This window comes from Gymnoscopelus braueri (assembly GCF_963280865.1).
Source record: "Gymnoscopelus braueri genome assembly, chromosome: 9".
NCBI classification, from domain to species: Eukaryota; Metazoa; Chordata; class Actinopteri; order Myctophiformes; family Myctophidae; genus Gymnoscopelus; species Gymnoscopelus braueri.
Genome location: NC_137610.1, coordinates 29,628,733 through 29,645,724, shown reverse-complemented (window position 1 = coordinate 29,645,724; position 16,992 = coordinate 29,628,733). Strand labels below are relative to the sequence as shown.

The 16,992-nt window shown below is 40.8% G+C and overlaps 1 protein-coding gene across 1 annotated transcript; it reads right to left on the bottom strand.

The window, feature by feature from the left end:
* Positions 1 to 2,600: 2,600 nt before the first annotated feature.
* On the bottom strand, positions 2,601 to 15,314 carry LOC308092264 (inner centromere protein-like). The gene is made up of 21 exons (XM_080438112.1): positions 15,172 to 15,314; positions 14,305 to 14,412; positions 13,256 to 13,440; positions 12,025 to 12,348; positions 11,626 to 11,671; positions 11,088 to 11,136; positions 10,822 to 10,900; positions 10,545 to 10,572; positions 10,256 to 10,292; positions 10,055 to 10,064; positions 9,750 to 9,889; positions 8,534 to 8,643; positions 7,837 to 7,957; positions 7,612 to 7,738; positions 6,780 to 6,897; positions 6,265 to 6,367; positions 5,744 to 5,836; positions 4,931 to 4,978; positions 4,387 to 4,455; positions 3,232 to 3,385; positions 2,601 to 2,888 (listed from the first exon to the last, which is right to left on the bottom strand). Exons 1-21 carry the CDS (start codon positions 15,306 to 15,308, stop codon positions 2,716 to 2,718), a joined length of 2,259 nt encoding a protein of 752 aa, XP_080294238.1. The 5' UTR covers positions 15,309 to 15,314; the 3' UTR covers positions 2,601 to 2,715.
* Between the last annotated feature and the right edge of the window lie 1,678 nt (positions 15,315 to 16,992).

The window sequence follows — 16,992 nt, the reverse complement described above, 5'->3', positions numbered from 1 at the left end:
GGTCTACGACCAGATACATATGAATTTGGGGGTCCTTGACATCAAAATGTTTGAGACTACTTGGTTTCAGTCTGAGTAAAATGTGGTCAAGTCCAGACTCTGGTCAAAATTCTGGGTTGAAGAATGAGTCAGAATGTTTGGGTGGAAATGGATGCTGATCAATGAGGTCAACAGGGCTTCATGACTGTAGGGCCCCCCTGCCCTTCATTCAATGTTCACTCAACAAGTGTCCTGGAAAACGTTAGGTGCAGTTAGGTTCTTTTTTTTATCTTCTAATCTTCTCTTCTAGGGGTCCCTGGCACAAAGTCCTTTCACATGGAGGTCGGTGGCCAAATACATATCAATTTGGGGGTCCTTGACTTGAAAAAGTTTGATTACCATGCACTGCAGACTGCAGTAGTTTACTTTTTTTTACATGTTTTAGAGAACTAAAAACGGAAATAAGCCTCAGGGCCTTTTTGTGTTTTATCGATGTTGTGTTGTTGTTCATGCTGATGTGCCTTTTCTTTTTATCACCAAATAGATTCAATCAATCAAGTCAGTCAGTTAATCAATACCTTGTAAATGGGCTTATTTAATTTCCACCACTGGCATCATGAATATGCGAATACACCCTCTATTTATCTATGATCACATTAGATTACGTTACAATCTCATATAAAGCTACCAAAGACATGCAGCTGACTGACAAATTACTTTGTAGAAGTGAGACCTCAACAGCTGCTGCACACTGCACCAAGGTAATTATCGGTTTAGAATTCTGCATTCGTTTTCTTTATTCTTTATTTATGATTTAAGTTTTTAAAATCCGGTTTGCTAGTTTACTTTAGTTTTTGTAAAGGCTTAGTTTTACTGAAAGTTTTTATTGGATTTTAGTGTTAGTTTTCAGGGTATCTGTCAGGGGTGAGATTCGAAAAGTTCAGAAAAATTGTGAAAATAGCTGATCTACAAGCTCAGCACATCAAATTGCAATGGCGCCCTTGAGAGGCTGTAGATCAGCTATTTTTACTTTTAATTTTTTTCCCCTTTGGAAATGAGTGAAAACAGGATTATAAACTCCCCACAAAAAGTTCGGAAACTTAACTTCGGTCGATTATATCCTCCATTTAATAATACCAATTGGTATTGTGTTTTATATTATATTTTTGGGTGGTGAAACCGCCCCTATAAGTGAGGTTTGGATATTTGTACAACAAATCCTGCGCTGTGATTGGCCAAAAATGTACCCCGCCTAACCCTGCATCGTGATTGGCCAATCACAGTCTATTCAGGACTGTGATTGGCCAGTGTCACATGACACATGTGCATAAGAAACCATAACTTTAAAAAAAACATAAATTTGTTTTTTTTAAGTTATGGTTTCTTCCATCATAAAGAGTGTTTCAATAAATGTATTTATTTTTTGTACATGATTGGTTGACTCCATTCAGTATTGTGATTAGCTAGCAAGACACCGCCCACTTCACACAGGGTGTGATTTTTTATCGTTGATTAGTCACCTTTACGAGGTACAGGCTACAGCTTGTAAGGATCGGGCATTTGTGGAATGAGTAACACAGCTAAACGTGTGGGTAGCACCCCCGAAAATCCAAAATCCCCCAATATCCTCCTGCCAGCACACCAGCAGGTGTGTGCTGGCAGGTCGCTCAAAACCAGTCACAGCTGTGTGAGTGGCACCTGAGCATGGGTTCTGCAACTTTGTTGAGTTTGTGTTGATGCTCCAAGCTGTAACACTGCCCCCACTCAAAGATGCCACGTTTGTCCCTTCAGGATAAAGCTAATGATGGAGTCACTCGAGCGAGCTGGAGGTGAACACCAAACACTGCTTCATCAATCCGACTGTTTTTTCAATCATACTGTAACAAGACTGAAGTGGTTAATGTATAATCAAAAACTATAAGTTTCAAATTATAGTAGAGTAAAAGTACAATATTTGCCTCTGAGAAATTAAGTAAAAGTATTGAAAATCTCCAGTAAAAATACCTAAAATGTGTACTACAGTACATTAGTAAATCTATATTGCAACTGAGCTTATTCTTTACATTAATAAGTATGCACAGAAAGCAGTAATGGAACTAAGTAACCGTTTAAAGAAAAGGACCATTTATAAAGTAACTTCCAACACTCAGGATTTCCAAATAAAATATTGCATGTGAAACAGTTCCGTTATAATTTTAAAAAACATTTTAAAGTAGTAAAAATAAGCCGATCTACTAGCTCAAACTCCTTTGTGTGCTTGTAGATCGGCCATTTTAACAACTTTGTGACACTCTTGTGTGATGATAGGGCTTTAATTTACAAATTTAAATAATGTTAAATTAGTATAAAAGGTCCGTTTCATGTTCAACCAGTACAAAAAAACTGAAATTCAAAGAACATTTTTATTTCAACATTATACATACAGTATCTTTATTTCAACATTATACATACAGTATCTTTAATCTGAACATTTAAAAGACAACCCCCACAATCAAGTTAAAACAATGCAAACAAAAGAAAAATCTAAAAGATAAACATTTTACAAAAGACACTTTAAAAATAGTTTCCCATAAGGTTGGATCCGGAGGAATCAGATCCAACATCAAGGAACCGGAATCTGTTCCATCACAGAGTTTTTGTCAGAGCTGGTATGTGGACTTCTGAAATACAATTACTATACCTACAGTATATACACACACATGTTCTCAAACTTTTAATTTTAAAGGACCACCATGACTATTTTCCCATTGGAGGAGAGTGCCAGACAGCGGAGCTGGTCCTCTTATTGAACCGAGGTTTCTTGGTGTAGAAGATCTCCTCCAGGTTGGGAGGTGCGATGGTTCCAAACAGAGCGTGGAGTTCAGGAGGGTTGAAGTACTCTCTGAGGAGAGCCTGCTGCAGCTTGGGACCTTTTGGAGAAAAAAAAAACAAAACACATTTTTATATTAAACCACGACCCAAATTCACAGATTTACTAGACTGCTTTTATGCTGTGTTCACACTGGCAGCTATAAACATACAGGCTACCATCCATTCATTTTCAATGGAAGCCAGACACAATATCATACAAAGATACAGACATTTCTAGCTGCTGCAAAGGCTACAAATAAGTTGAGCTGGCATATATATATATATATATATATATATGTGCGCGAGAGCGAGAGAGCTAGAGCTAGAGAGAGCTAGAGAGAGCTAGAGAGAGCTAGAGAGCTAGAGAGATAGATAGATATGGGGTGAGGAACTTCAACTCACCTTCTGCCCAGGATGGAATGGGTTTCCGTGGTGCCGACTCATCATCCGTCGAGTCGTCACTGTTCTGGTCCATCCCATAGTCGTCAGGGTTGCCCGTCAACTTGACGGTCTTGTTTGCACCTTTGGGAGTGATGCTGTAGGTCTGTGGAGACCTCTGTAGAAACACAACATGACAATATGATCGCCATCAGCATGCACATCAACACACTGGGAACGCTTGTATCAGTATCGCTGTGCCTATACGTCTTGTTTACAATGCATCAGCATCACTGTGCCTACATCTGGTTTACAATATTTACGTTACCATTCAGGATTTAGTTTTTCATATGACAAGGTAAGGGGACAATGTAGGCATATAGCAGACACTCTTCTCTAGAGTGACTTGCAATAAACATAGACTGTAGAGCGACAGTGTAGTGCCTCAGTAATCTAGGATCACAGGTAAACCAAGAACCTAGCATCAGTCTAAACAATATACTATCAAAATAATAACCTGTACATTGAAACTATAGAATAGCAGGTAAACAACATACCTAGCATCTGTCTAAATAACCTGTAAATGTACATTGAGGTCAAGATAAACAAGCCTAACTAACAAAAACATGATGACCATCATACTGTAACTAGGTCAAGTGCTACCGGTTAAGATGAAGTCTTGAAGGTATGTTTTCAGATTACGGTGGCAGATTGGGAGTGAATCTGCAGTTCTAAATGCAATGGGGAGTTTGCTCCACAGTTTGGGAGCCAGAAGGGAGAAGGGTCTAGGATGTGTGGAGCGTTGTCTAGGGTGTTTTAGGGAAGGTTCAGACAGCTTCCCTGTGTTAGCTGATCTGAGAGAGCGGGAGGAGTGTTTGTCTAGTACAAGACAGATACTGTGACGCACTTGATTTGACTCCGATCGTTAACCTTCCATTCATTTGCACAACAACTTCCTGGTTTGTGCCGACGGTGATTGCTTTCTTGTAGAAGTTATTCTTCTATTGAATTTATTATTAAAAACTGGTTTACCCTGAATTTATACAACCACTAAGCGGGTCAGAAGCACTCTGCTACGATCGAGCTTCCTACGCCTCTGCAGCTGTTACTAGTTAAAATTACACCAATTAGAAAATTATGTTCTGTTGTGTTGTATATGCCAAAGAACGTGTGTGTTACCTCAAGATCCATGGTAATGTTGAGTCCAGCAGGTCTGTCCTTCCCTGTGGGACTCTTCATGATGGAACTCTGAACACACACAATAATAGCTTGTATTTATATAGTGCCTTTCATGAACCCAAGATTCATGCATTACATTATAATTAAAAAAAACGATTTGCCATAAACAAGTGAATGTTTCTCTTTACAGCAGAGCAGCTCGTTACAATCACACCAATTAGATAAAAAGACTTGTGTTAATAATCATAGTATCGTCCAGGAAAGATGGAATGAAGGACTAATTCCGATAGTTGAAAGTTGTTAAATCATAACAGTAAATGAAGAGGCTCAATTGTTGCTCAGACAGTCCGGGTTCAATTCCAACCCGAGGCCCTTGGTGTGTCCTTCCTCTCTCCCCGCTGCCATTTCCTGTCCAACGCTCCATCAAATAAAGGCTTGAAAATGCCCCAAAAATAAATGTTATAAAGTGGAGGTTCTGTGGATGTTTACCTCCACATAAACTGTAAAAAATAACTTTATAAATGAAATATTTTTTTGTTTTTACCTCCACATCCACAGTCACGTTGAGGCCTGCAGACTGTCCTAAAGGCTGCTGGAGGAAACACAAATATCAACCTCAATATTACATGGTAAATATATTAAAAATGATTATGAAATATTAATACTACTTTATCATCTTATAGCAAAAGTAACACTGCATTTACAAAAAAAAATGCAACTGTGATAAGTTGTGACCATTGAGCCAAAGGCCACATTTTATAGTGAATCCTTAAAAAGGTGAAAAACATTCACACATCATGAGTCTAAACCTTCAGGTTACAGTGTTAAGAATCAAGCAATCCAAGAAGAGTCAAGTCACTGGTCACAACTAGACAAGTCCAGTCATTGCTCAGGTCACGTCAAACATTTAATGCAGGCAAAGACAGTGTCTTACACAGATAAATTCACACTCATCGTCTGAAGTAACATGTCTGATCACCTCATCAGATTAACCCATTAAGACACGCATTATTTTACACTTTGGCTATTCAAAAATAGCAGATATACAAGCTCATAGCACGGCACCGAGTGCCGCGCTACGAGCTTGTAGATCTGCTATTTTTGAGAAAATGCGCGCAAATCTTTGAATATATATTTTTAAAGCGAACATTTGCAACTCAAATCTTTGCTTCTGGGGGTCCCTGGAACAACATATTTTGAGATGGGGGTGCGCGGCCAAATACATATACATTTTGGGGTTGACATTAAAAAGTTAAAACCAGAAAGTGGCTTCTGTCACTTCAACTTGGTCCACATGTAAAACTAAAATCTAGATAATATGATGATGGATGACAGATGAGATTCTCTGCAAACTAACCTGCATCTTGGCTGCTGCTTCAGCCAGTCTCTGTTTAGCAGCCCTCTCTTCTTGAGCCGCCCGCTCTTCATCGGCCAACCTCTGCTGCTCTTCCTACAGCAGTAGATGAGCGTTAATAACAGTCATATCATCACTGTCTGCCAGAAACCTTGCAGGTCCAGATTTCATCTTTTCGCATAAATGAATGTCCCATTTTATACTTTGACAGTGTCGCGCAAAAATGGCTGATCTAAAAGCTCAGCGCACCACAGTGCGTTGTGAGGTTGTAGATCAATTTAAACAAGACATGCCCAAAATAGGGACGGCAGGTTGAAAGTAGTTAAAAGTCTGAGATCTATAAGCTCACACGGTTACGGCACGTGAGCTTTTAAATCTGCCATTTTCACAGAATGACGTGCCCAGAATAGGGACACTAGGGTACATGTGGTCAATAGTTTGTTTCTGGTGTTCAGTTTTAGTTGAGCTCCGGAACCAACACAGATCTGGTTTGTTTTTTCCTCACTGATGTCGTGTCTGTTTACCTTCTGTCTCTGGTCTTCCAGCTCCTTTCTTTTCTCAGCCTCCTTCCTCTCCTGCTCTCTGGAAGCTTTCTCCACTTCCCTCTGAAGAGCTTCTGCCCTCTCCCTGAGGACAAACGATACCACTTTAACCAACTAGTAGCAACACTACTACACATCATAGTAGTTAAGTAATGTAACACTGCATTATTATAGTATTTAATTAACCGTCACATTATCTTTAGTACTGAACCACAAATGTAGTCGTTAAGTACAGCCCAAACATCATATCGTTTGTATGGGCAGGAACCTCTTTCTCAATAGTTTACAGTTTTTGTAAATTAACGCCCTACTTGATCACACGAGTAGCAGATCCACAATTTAGCCTTAATGTCTGATTGTACCGTGTACCACATGCGGTTTACATTTTTGACTAAGTATTGAATCAAAAATAAATATATACTTAGCCAGGAGCATAAAGTGTGTTCAGGGTGCAATTTGTACCGTTCAGTTTAAGTGTGTGAAGGTGCAGTTTGTACCGTTCAGCTCTCTCCTGTTCCTTCACCTCCTGAGCTCTGAGCGCCTCCTCCTCCTCCGCTCTCCTCTTGGCCTGCAGGGCCTGCTGACGTTTCGGAATTGGGAGAGAACGTACAAAACCTTAAGCTAAATGGTACATTTATATACAAAACCTTAATGGTACATTTATATACAAAACCTTAATGGTACATTTATATAGCACCTTTAGCCAAAGCGCTTTACATAGTCATGAATTAACCCATTAAGACCTGGAACGCATCTGTGTCACTTTTTGATTTGAGCTAAAAAGCATTATTTTACACTTTGGCTATTCAGAAATAGCAGATATACAACCAGCCAACAGGTGAAAAAAAAAATCACAGACTGAGGCTTTAACTTTTTATTTATGAAATATAAAACCATTAGGGTTTTATACCATTAGGGAAGATGCTTCTGAACATATTGCTAGTTTGACCATTTCAAATGCTCCAATCTTAACCGAAAATAGCCGGTCTACAGCATTGAGAGCTTGTAGATCGGCTATTTTCACTGTGCAACATGCTTCCATATAGAAGACATGCTGGCTTCTATGGCGAGAGACACTGCAGTAAACTATCAATTATTTTGTTGATGAGACTGAGATGTTTTATGTGACTGAAGACTTCCCAACCGATTCATTTTAATGAATACGTTACAGTAAGCAAGTAGGTCGGGGAGACTTATTGTCGGTAACAGTAAACAATAAGCAATGATCTGCAAATATTACAAATTAAAGTGTGTACCGTTAATGGAACTGATTTGGTCACTAAAATGAACGAAATGGCATTTCTAAATGTCAGGTGAGCTGCAGTGAACTTACAGCCTGTTGAAGCCTCTTCAGTCTCGTCTCCTCTTCTAGTTTCCTCCTGCTGTCAATCTCCTCCTGATGTTTCAACGCCAGCTGTTTCTTCAGCTTCTCCTCTGCCAAGCGCTCAACACGAAGCTGGAAACGCAAACAAATATGAGTCAATGAAATGAGTAATTGAGGTGGATTTTCACTTTTTTTAAACGTTGCCAGGAAGGAAATAAGGAGTTAGTCACCTTATCGTTCTTCTCCTCCACCTGAGCTCGTTTCTGTGCCATCTTTTTCTTCTTGTCTTCCTCCTTCTGCTCTTCTTTGGCTCTGGCTTCCACCGCTTTCCTCAGCCTCGCCTCCCTCTTCCTACAAACATCAAGGTAGAACAAGAGTAAAACAAAGAAATCTGTGTCATACATGTGTTTGGTGAATCAACGCTTCCTGGCAATAACTTTTATACCGTTGGGGCACTATTTAAAGGGAAATAAACAGGCTTTCCATTTGTAAGAAACATGTATTTGTGGAATGAGCAGCACGGCTGAGTATGTGGGTTGAGCCCATGAAAAAAAAAAAAAAAAGACAAATCTTCTCTGCCAAACAACTTATTTGATCATCAACAGTACGGATTACAATGGGTCAGGAGCGCAACCCACATACTGAGCTGTGTTATAACAGTCATAGCGTAACAAACCCACCTGAACACTGAGTTATAAAGTGAACCCATTTAGACCTGAGGCAGATTCTAAAAAAAAGTATTCTATATCTTAACCTAAGTTCTGAAAAACAGCATTTTTTATTCATAAAATCAAAATAAGTCATGTTGCTATACATAGCAACAACTAAAATGACAGGCGTTTCCGGATTTAAAGGTCTAACGTATAAGGTGGAACCGGTCTAAATGGGTGAAACCAGATTAAACCCATTTATTGACACATTTTGTACCTTTTCAGTTCCTCCTGTTTCTTCTTCTTCTCGTCCTCTATTTTCTTTATCCTCTCTTCTTCCTGCTCCTGCTTCTTCTTGAGCGCTTCCAGTTTCTGGCGTTCTTTTGCCTAAAAAGAGAAACAAATGTACTGCAGTTCAATCCATCCGGAAGCCATTAAGCCCAGTCCTTTACCAACGGTTCACATTGAAACCAAACTGTTGCAATGTGTTTCAGAGATAAATGGCTGAATTGCAATGGTTTTTGTGGTTGCATTGTGCATCATTGGTGTGGAACAAGTTTTAATAGCAGTAGCAACTCCCAGCTTCCCAGGTAATAGGACAATATCAGTCAACGAAGCAATGACATTAAATGAATTTAACAGAGTTTGAAGTTATAATGGGTTTGTACAGGAAGGTGGCGTGTCTGATAAAATGCATTGCAATTATCTAAATACTGACTCAAGCAACGTAAAACTGTACGGGACACACAAAAGCCTAAATGGATGTTAAAATGACCCCAAGTGAAAGTGAAATATCCCATTACCGGTAAATGGTGCAAAACAAGGTTAATAGTTAAATAGCGTGCACAACTGTGTCCTAAACAGAGCTTGACAGCCTGGACTGTCAGTCGTTGTAACACCAGATTCACAATAAAAAGAGTTTGACAGCCCTGGTGTAAACTAAAGAGTTGTTGCAACACAGACACCACTAGGAGGTAGTGAACCAATGGGAGCAGTTGTCTAATGAGTCGTTATGGAAACAACGTTGTGACATCACTTACCACAACACCCCCAGTCTGCTGGAGAGGAGACAACGCATACTACATTACCCAGCAGTCATAGTTCTACCTCTGGACTACAACACTAGCCAACATTGATACTTCTACCTCTGGACTACAACACTACATTACCCAGCATTCATAGTTATACATCGGGACTACAACACACTACCTCACCAACATTCATAGTTCTACCAATGGTCGGTCTTAGAGAGCAGACTTAACAGTGTGATTGTCGGACGGTCAGTCCTAAAGATCAGATTTAAGAAACCCAGGCATCTTATACAGTCCTGTCTAAATAAAATAAAAACAATAAAACCACTGCATTCACTCTAGTTGCTGAGCCGAGGCCACTGACAGTAACTGTGTGCCAAGAACTGGACTTGATAAGCAGAATCCTAACAGTAGCCATAATAACTACACAGTAGTGTGCGACAGTAAGATGTGTTCACGTACCACTGTGTCCACCTTCAGAGGAGTGGCGTGTTTAATGAAGGACTTGACAGCTGTGCGACCCAGAGAGTTTGGAGTCATCAACATCTGGTTCCTGTGGACAGTCTGGAGGAACGTCTTCATGTAGAAAAACATGACACCAACTTTATTTTGTTTGCATTTATCACCCCTCATGTTGGATCACGTAACTTGGCTTTATTCTCTAGTAGTCTACTGCGTGCCATTGCGCGGTCTGTAATGAACAGTTGGGACTCGGCAGCCTATTAATATATGCAAGCATTTTTTGGTGGCACTTCTAATAAAATGACAAGTTTGTATCTTAGAGATCACAACGTCACATACATCATACATGGATTATATTAACCCATTAACACCTGAGGCCAATTCTACAAATGACTTCTAATTCAGTAGTTCTCAAACTTTTGAGCCAAGGACCCCCAAATTATTATTTTAAAATCCACCGGTATGTCAAGAACAGTCATTTAACGATAAGAAAACACTTATCTTACCACAGTTTCGGCCTTTCGTTTGGAACCCCTGGTAGATCTGGAGAAGAGCAAGTTTAAGTGAAAATAAAATCCAAGATTCATCTGCTCATATTGGGCATAAATCTTATGTTATTTGAGATTGTCATATACGTTTTTGTCATATACGTTTTAGACACCATGTTAACCTGTTTGACTGACAATTAAAATACAATATTAAATAATACAGTTTGACTCTGGTGTCTATCAAACATCACAAATTGACTAAACAAAAGCCATCAGTTTGAACACATAAATCAAAAGCAGTACTTACCTCACAGGTGACTGTACAACTGGTTTATCTGCGAACAGAAATATAAATTAATCATTGTGTACAATACATCACGAGTGCTTTATCAGACACTCAATAAGACAGACATGAGACTCCTAGAGTTGGATTTGTGGAGATCTGCTGCCCCCCTCTGGTCAATAGTTTTTATGTCTGGGGGGGATATGCCTCATCCCCGCTTCTGGTCACACTGAATTAAATACATGCATGCATTTCCCCTTTTGGGTAATGTAGATGCCAACACCCCCACCTCAAGTCTTACCCGTGTTGGATCTTGAGCTCCCAGCAGCAGAGCGACTACTGGCCCGAGTCACTCCGTTACTGCTGCCACTGGCAGACAGCTGCTGCCACAAGAAAGAAAAAACAAACAAAATCAGTTAGCAAACATCTTGTCGTTACGCTACACCACTCTCGCAGACAAACAAAATGTAATTAATATAGTTATGCAATGTCTATAGACGATAAAATGTATAATGTAATGCCAATAGACATTATTATGATAATTTAATGTTCTGGTCATAAACAGACCTCTTGTTGTTCAGTGTCAGCGAAGGCCTCCTCAGCTTCCGACTGCTTCCTGAAAGACAGAAATGTTTGCAAAGCTTTAGGAACATTTAAAAAAGTCAAAACAGATTTTTATCTTAGTACACAAAGACCGAGAGTCCAGTGGTTCTCAAACGTTTTCACGCCAAGAATCCCCAAAATGATATGCATTTGTCCGCGGACCCACTTCTGAAAATACTCGTGCCAGGTACCCCAAAAGAGTTGTGGCACAAAATTCGGTTTAGAAATGTAGATTACAAATTTCAAAGTAACATGCTACAAGCTCGTCTTTGACTATTAAAAACGTATGACAATGGTTAAAATGATTGTGATGCTATATGAACTAATTTAGCTGGGGTCCCCAGCTAAATTAGTTAAAATGGCATCACAATCATTAGAACGGGGGGACCCCTGGACCGTACTTTGAGAACCAATGCCATAGACGATTAGCAATATATAGCTGAGATAATTTGAGACAGCTCCCTCTTGCTGTTCAACATCACACCTTCAGAAAAAGACTCACTCTGGTTGGTGTTCATCCTCTTCTTCCATTTCTGCACAAGTGTCTTCTACAATGGAAAGAAAACAATTGAATTCACCATAACTTCACCATACAATCTAAAAGGTCCAACACGCCAAACCGATGGCGGTGTTGGAAAGCATCTGTGGCTGAAAAGGACTATTGTCATTTTTGCGTTTTCCTCGCACATCATGTACAGTATACATCTGCTCACCCACCTTTATATCTTATCTCAGGTACTATGTGTAAATATGTAGATTTGTTTGTTTTGATCTCTTACCCCACAAAAACGTTTAAATTTTTACTTCTGTAAACCTGTGATATGACAATAAAGCTACACTTACCACTACATTTGAGTTACTGAACATTCATACCACTACATTTGAGTTACTGAACACTTACCATCGCAGACAGAGTTGGAGGCGTGAGCCTTGACCTTCTTCAGCAGTGACCTCCGGGAGGCTCGGGTCAGGCTGTGACGCAGGCCAGCTGCCGAGTGCCGCAGCGTCAGGGAGACCCGCGGCCTGGTGGGCGTTCCCGCTATGGCCACGTTGGTGGCCGTACAGTCGGGGGAGGCCACGTTGGTGTCCATACGGCCGGGGGAGGGCTGTGGCTCTACAGCCACCAGCTGTGGAGGCCTGGCTGCCTCGGCAGAGCGCCGGTCGCAAGCAGAGATCCTCACCATGGCTTTGGGCAGCGCGGTGGATACCCGACATGGACGATGCTCTGTGGGGAGAACGTGGAGAGGAAGCGTTTACTAGGGCTGTCACCACCATCGTAATCTCTCAAGAACAGATTCTGCTCTGCGTTTGAATCTGTCGGGGAGGTTCGTCATAACGTATGCGCACTGGGCTACAAGTGGGTGTGCCTTCAGATCAGGAAGCAGGCCGCGCTTTATCCAATCAAATGTAGTGGGCGGGATTCACGTGTCCGTCGATCCTTCCCCTCTCGAAACCAACCGAAACTAATTTAACAATAGCGTCTGCGGAGCAGACAAAACCACGGAAAGATATTCACATTTTAACTTGCTCTTTCATCAAAGAAACAAGTGGGCTTATAACCAAAACGATCCATGTTCTCTGGGAGAAGTGGTGTTAGTGTTCCGTGTAGAAATATTGTTAGTGGGAATGAAAACACAGTCGCACCACCGGAAGTGATGCGCTGAAGGCAGACCAAAACCCCGGTTTCCTTGCGCACGGGTGCTACGTTTTCTTCCTCCCAGAGCCAACTGAGATAGCCAAAAACAGCAGAGGGCGCTGTTTTTCCTTTTCATTTGGCGCTGGGTTCCCAGATTGCCACCATCGTGACATGAGAGGAAGCGTTCACTTTCACTAGGGCCGTCACCACCACCATGACATTTGACTCGACCATTAACTGCGATCAGGATTGGCATTTAAGACAGAAGGGCACCGTCCCTTTAGTCAAGGGACAGTGCCCTAAATACCCTCATAGCTAACCACTTCTCCAAAGTGGGTGACACCCACTAGAGGGAGTAGCCATGATCTGGTAACCCCCAAATTAAAAAAAAAATCATTTTTGATTTTAGCGTTGGCTATCCAAGCTGCCGCGCTATGAGCTTGTAGATCTGCTATATTTTTTGGAAAATGTGTGCAAATCTTTAAAGCGAACCTACCGTTCATGTCAGTGTCCTGCTCTACAGGCTCTGTTTTGACCACGCTGCCCTGAGGCGGCTGATCCTCGCCGACCGCTACCTCCACAGAGGTGGTGGCAGGCTGGGGCTCCGTCACCTCCTCAAAGACCTGGTCCAGCTTCTTCACAGTGGAGGCAGCCAGGTTGCTGCGCCTCCCCGTCGAAAACCTACAAAGTTTTTTTTTTAAGACTTTATAATGTTCCAGCACATTTCAGACCGAGCTAAAGGAGTGTAGGCTCTGACGCATGAATTAAAGCAAAATAAAATGTCACGACTGAATATTTTTGTATGTTCAAGTCCTAATGTGTGATTTGTGAAACAGAATGAGAGGAGCGCTTCACACTAGCGCTGATTCCAAACATATGTAAACTGCTTTTATACAAAATACCCGAGAGCATTAAGATTTTATGGAAGACACTTAATAACATATTGCGAGTTTGACCACTTCAAATGCTGCAATCTTAAAGGGTAAGACCACTTTGTTCGTTTTTTTAATAAAAATGTCAACTTCCTGTTGATTTTACTATTTGAAGATCTGGATCTGGATCCGGGGATCCAGTCCAGGTTTTCTACTTACTAGAAATGGCAAAATCAACAGGAAGTTGACATTTTTATTTAAAAAAAACAGTACTGGGTTTGGTGATGTTCTATATTGTCTGAATCAACTTTGTTTGCGTTCGTTTATGTGCTAAAAGAGTGACTTTGAGAGCTGTTTTACTGTACAATGTAAGTCAATGAGGAGCATATTTTGAATTATCAATTTATAATCAATGGAGCAATTATTTTGTATTTCTTGCCCACCTTTGGAGTTCCATCATGGCAAGGTAACTACACAACCCAAACCTCTACCAAAGTGGTCTTGCCCTTTAAAATGACCGAAAACAGCCCATCTAAAAGCTCTCGCCACCAATTGAGAGCTTGTAGATCGGCCATTTTCATTGTGCAACATGCTTTCAAATAAGTCTGACTTCTATGGAATCCAAATGAATGGCGACCGACAACTTTAATCCATGCCAACGTAAGCAACTAACCTCCTCCTGGTTCGAGCCTCCTGAAGTGCCAGAGAAATCCGCTTCTTACGAGGGCGTCTTTTCTGGGACGGTGTTTTTGGCATTAGCTCTGGCTCAGTACTGGATTCACTGTAATAAAGACAAGTAGCATCAACTGTAGCTCAGTGTTGGATTCGCTCACTGTATTATTAACCCATTTAGACCCGAGGCAGATTTAGAAAAACGCCTTCCAAATCCTAAACTAAGTGTAAAACAAAATAATGTCCCTATACCTGCGTGCATATATATGTCATATTGTCTCTCTGGCGGAAACCTCATGTCCTTTTCAGGATTCAAAAGTAGCAGATCTACAAGCTCAAGCTAAACGTGTCAAGTCGCACCACGTTTCGTGCTTGTGGATCTGCCACTTTTGTGCGACGCTGTAGTATGATCAAGTGATAAGGTTCTGTAGCCTAACTGACATTTTGTATTCATCTCTATATTCTGATAGTAATTATTATAGTGTGTTGAGTAACAGGGGTCTCCTTGCCTTTTTTCCCCACTTTCAATTTCACTGGCTTATTGTATCCTGTACGAGTTATCTCGCCTGAAACTTAAATTTTCAGTTCACTAAAGAGACGCCTGTTATTGAACAGGGAGAGAGACCCCCGTTATTGAACAGGGAGAGAGACCCCCCGTTATTGAACAAACACTATAGCAATGAGTAGCTGGCAATGTAAACCCATGTTCTCATTGTTGCCAATAAAGCCACTTTGAATTGAATAACTACCATCATGGAGCCATTTATTTGACCAAAATCACAGCAGTTACAACAGCACCTTTAAAAAAAACAATCAACTTGATTTCTTGTACTAATAAATAGGACCCCAAAAGGGTTTAAAAACCTACCCAGAGAACATGCGGTAGGCCTCCTGCTCGATCTCCCTCAGCCAGACCATGTGGACGTTGTCGATCTCGGATACAAAGTCGTCCAGTCTCTGGATCATCATCTTGGAGATGGTCTGAGTGGCTTCCAGGAAGGCCATGATGGATGCAGCGCAGCCTAAAAACAAGGAACATTAAAACTGGGAATTAACCAAAATGTATACTTTGGCTATATTCAAAAATAGCAGATATACAAGCTCATGGGACTTTTTTTTTTAACTAAAATATTTCCTTCTGGAGGTCCCTGGAGCAAAATGTTTTGAGATGTGGGTTCGGAGTCCAAATTCATATAATTTTGGGGTCCTTGACATTTGAGCACCACTGATATAGCAACATAATTAACCTAATTGGGCTCAGAGCTGGGAGAGCCTGCACACAACATGTACAGTGTTAAAAAATACTTGATGCAAAGCATTGTGGGCTTGAAGATCTGCTACTGAACACTTTTGAATATATGGCTTAAAAAGGGGATGAAACCCTTCGTTTTCTGAAACTACAGCAGTGTAGAAACAGCAGACTGTCATAATATTACAGTACAAGCACTCTGGATATATAGGGTGGGCACATCATGTTATATTGGCCATTTTTCAAATAAAAAATAATTTGGAAAATGGTCTTAATGCAAAGTACGTATTTATGATTCTGACGTTTTCAATCTACGAGAGTTGTAGGGTTCACCCCCCATGGACACAGGGACTTTCAGCACTATACCCCGTAGTAGACACTCCAAACATGTACAAATAAGGAAAATAAGGTGCTTACCCCCACGCCCCAAATGTTAACTCTCGCTACGGGGTAGTAGTTTAATGTAATAATCCATATCTTTCAATAAAGAAGTGTTTTAATGCCGTCTGTGGCCGAACGCCATTTTTTCACCCTCGTTTACTTCCTGTTTACATTGTGTAATTCCGGGTTTCACCAGATGGGCGCGTCACTACCGCCCATTGGGAACTTCCGACAGAATCGGCCACAGACGGCATTAAAACACTTCTTTATTGAAAGATATGGATTATAACATTAAACTACTACCCCGTAGCGAGAGTTAACATTTGGGGTGTGGGGGTAAGCACCTTTATTTTTAGCTCCATAAAGAACCTCTCACTCCGCTATACAGCTCCGAGGGCTGTATAGCGGAGTGAGTGTTTCTTTATGGAGCTACTTTATTTTCAATTTGTACACGTTTGTAGTGTCTACGGGGTATAGTGCTGAAAGTCCCTGTGTCCATGGGGGTGAACCCTACAACTCTCGTAGATTGAAAACGTCAGAATCATATCTACGAGAGTTGTATTCTATAGCTACCATTAGTGTAGAATTTTAATATAACACATCATTATCAATGTATAATTTAAAGCCAACACATCCATTAATAATGTGACGGAACTATAAAGTCTTTAGTTTTTCCACTAACTTCAACCGTTGCAACCAGCCAAAGACTAAGTATAAAACACATTTTAACATTTATCACTTTGTTTTATTTACCTACAAACGTTTCTCCATCGACAGTTACCACTCTAGCCATGGTTCACTTGACGCTCGTCTGTTACGAGCGTCATGGCGCAACTTGTACCTGGTTTTGGAACGGTCTCCATTCAAATATAAAGTGCTGACCCCACGGCTATGGATGTAACAAGTTGAAACGCTGGGGTCTCAGTACCCGTATTCTCCGTATTGTTCAATAAAAAGCATGTTAATCGGATCGGTGGCCATTTTCTCATAGAGTTATAATGCATCAGAGTGCAATACACCTACCAACCGATAGTGTCGCGTAGTTGAAAGAACATGAGA

What these genes read in the sequence shown, in the direction of transcription:
- LOC308092264 (XM_080438112.1), bottom strand. Translation starts at nt 15,308, where the DNA reads ATGGCCTTCCTGGAAGCCACTCAGACCATCTCCAAGATGATGATCCAG. An exon ending in ACGTGACTGTGGATGTGGAG is followed by an intron (nt 4,456 to 4,930) that starts GTAAAAACAAAA and finishes GTGTGTGTTCAG; the next exon opens with AGTTCCATCATGAAGAGTCC. An exon ending in CATTCCATCCTGGGCAGAAG is followed by an intron (nt 2,889 to 3,231) that starts GTGAGTTGAAGT and finishes TTTCTCCAAAAG; the next exon opens with GTCCCAAGCTGCAGCAGGCT.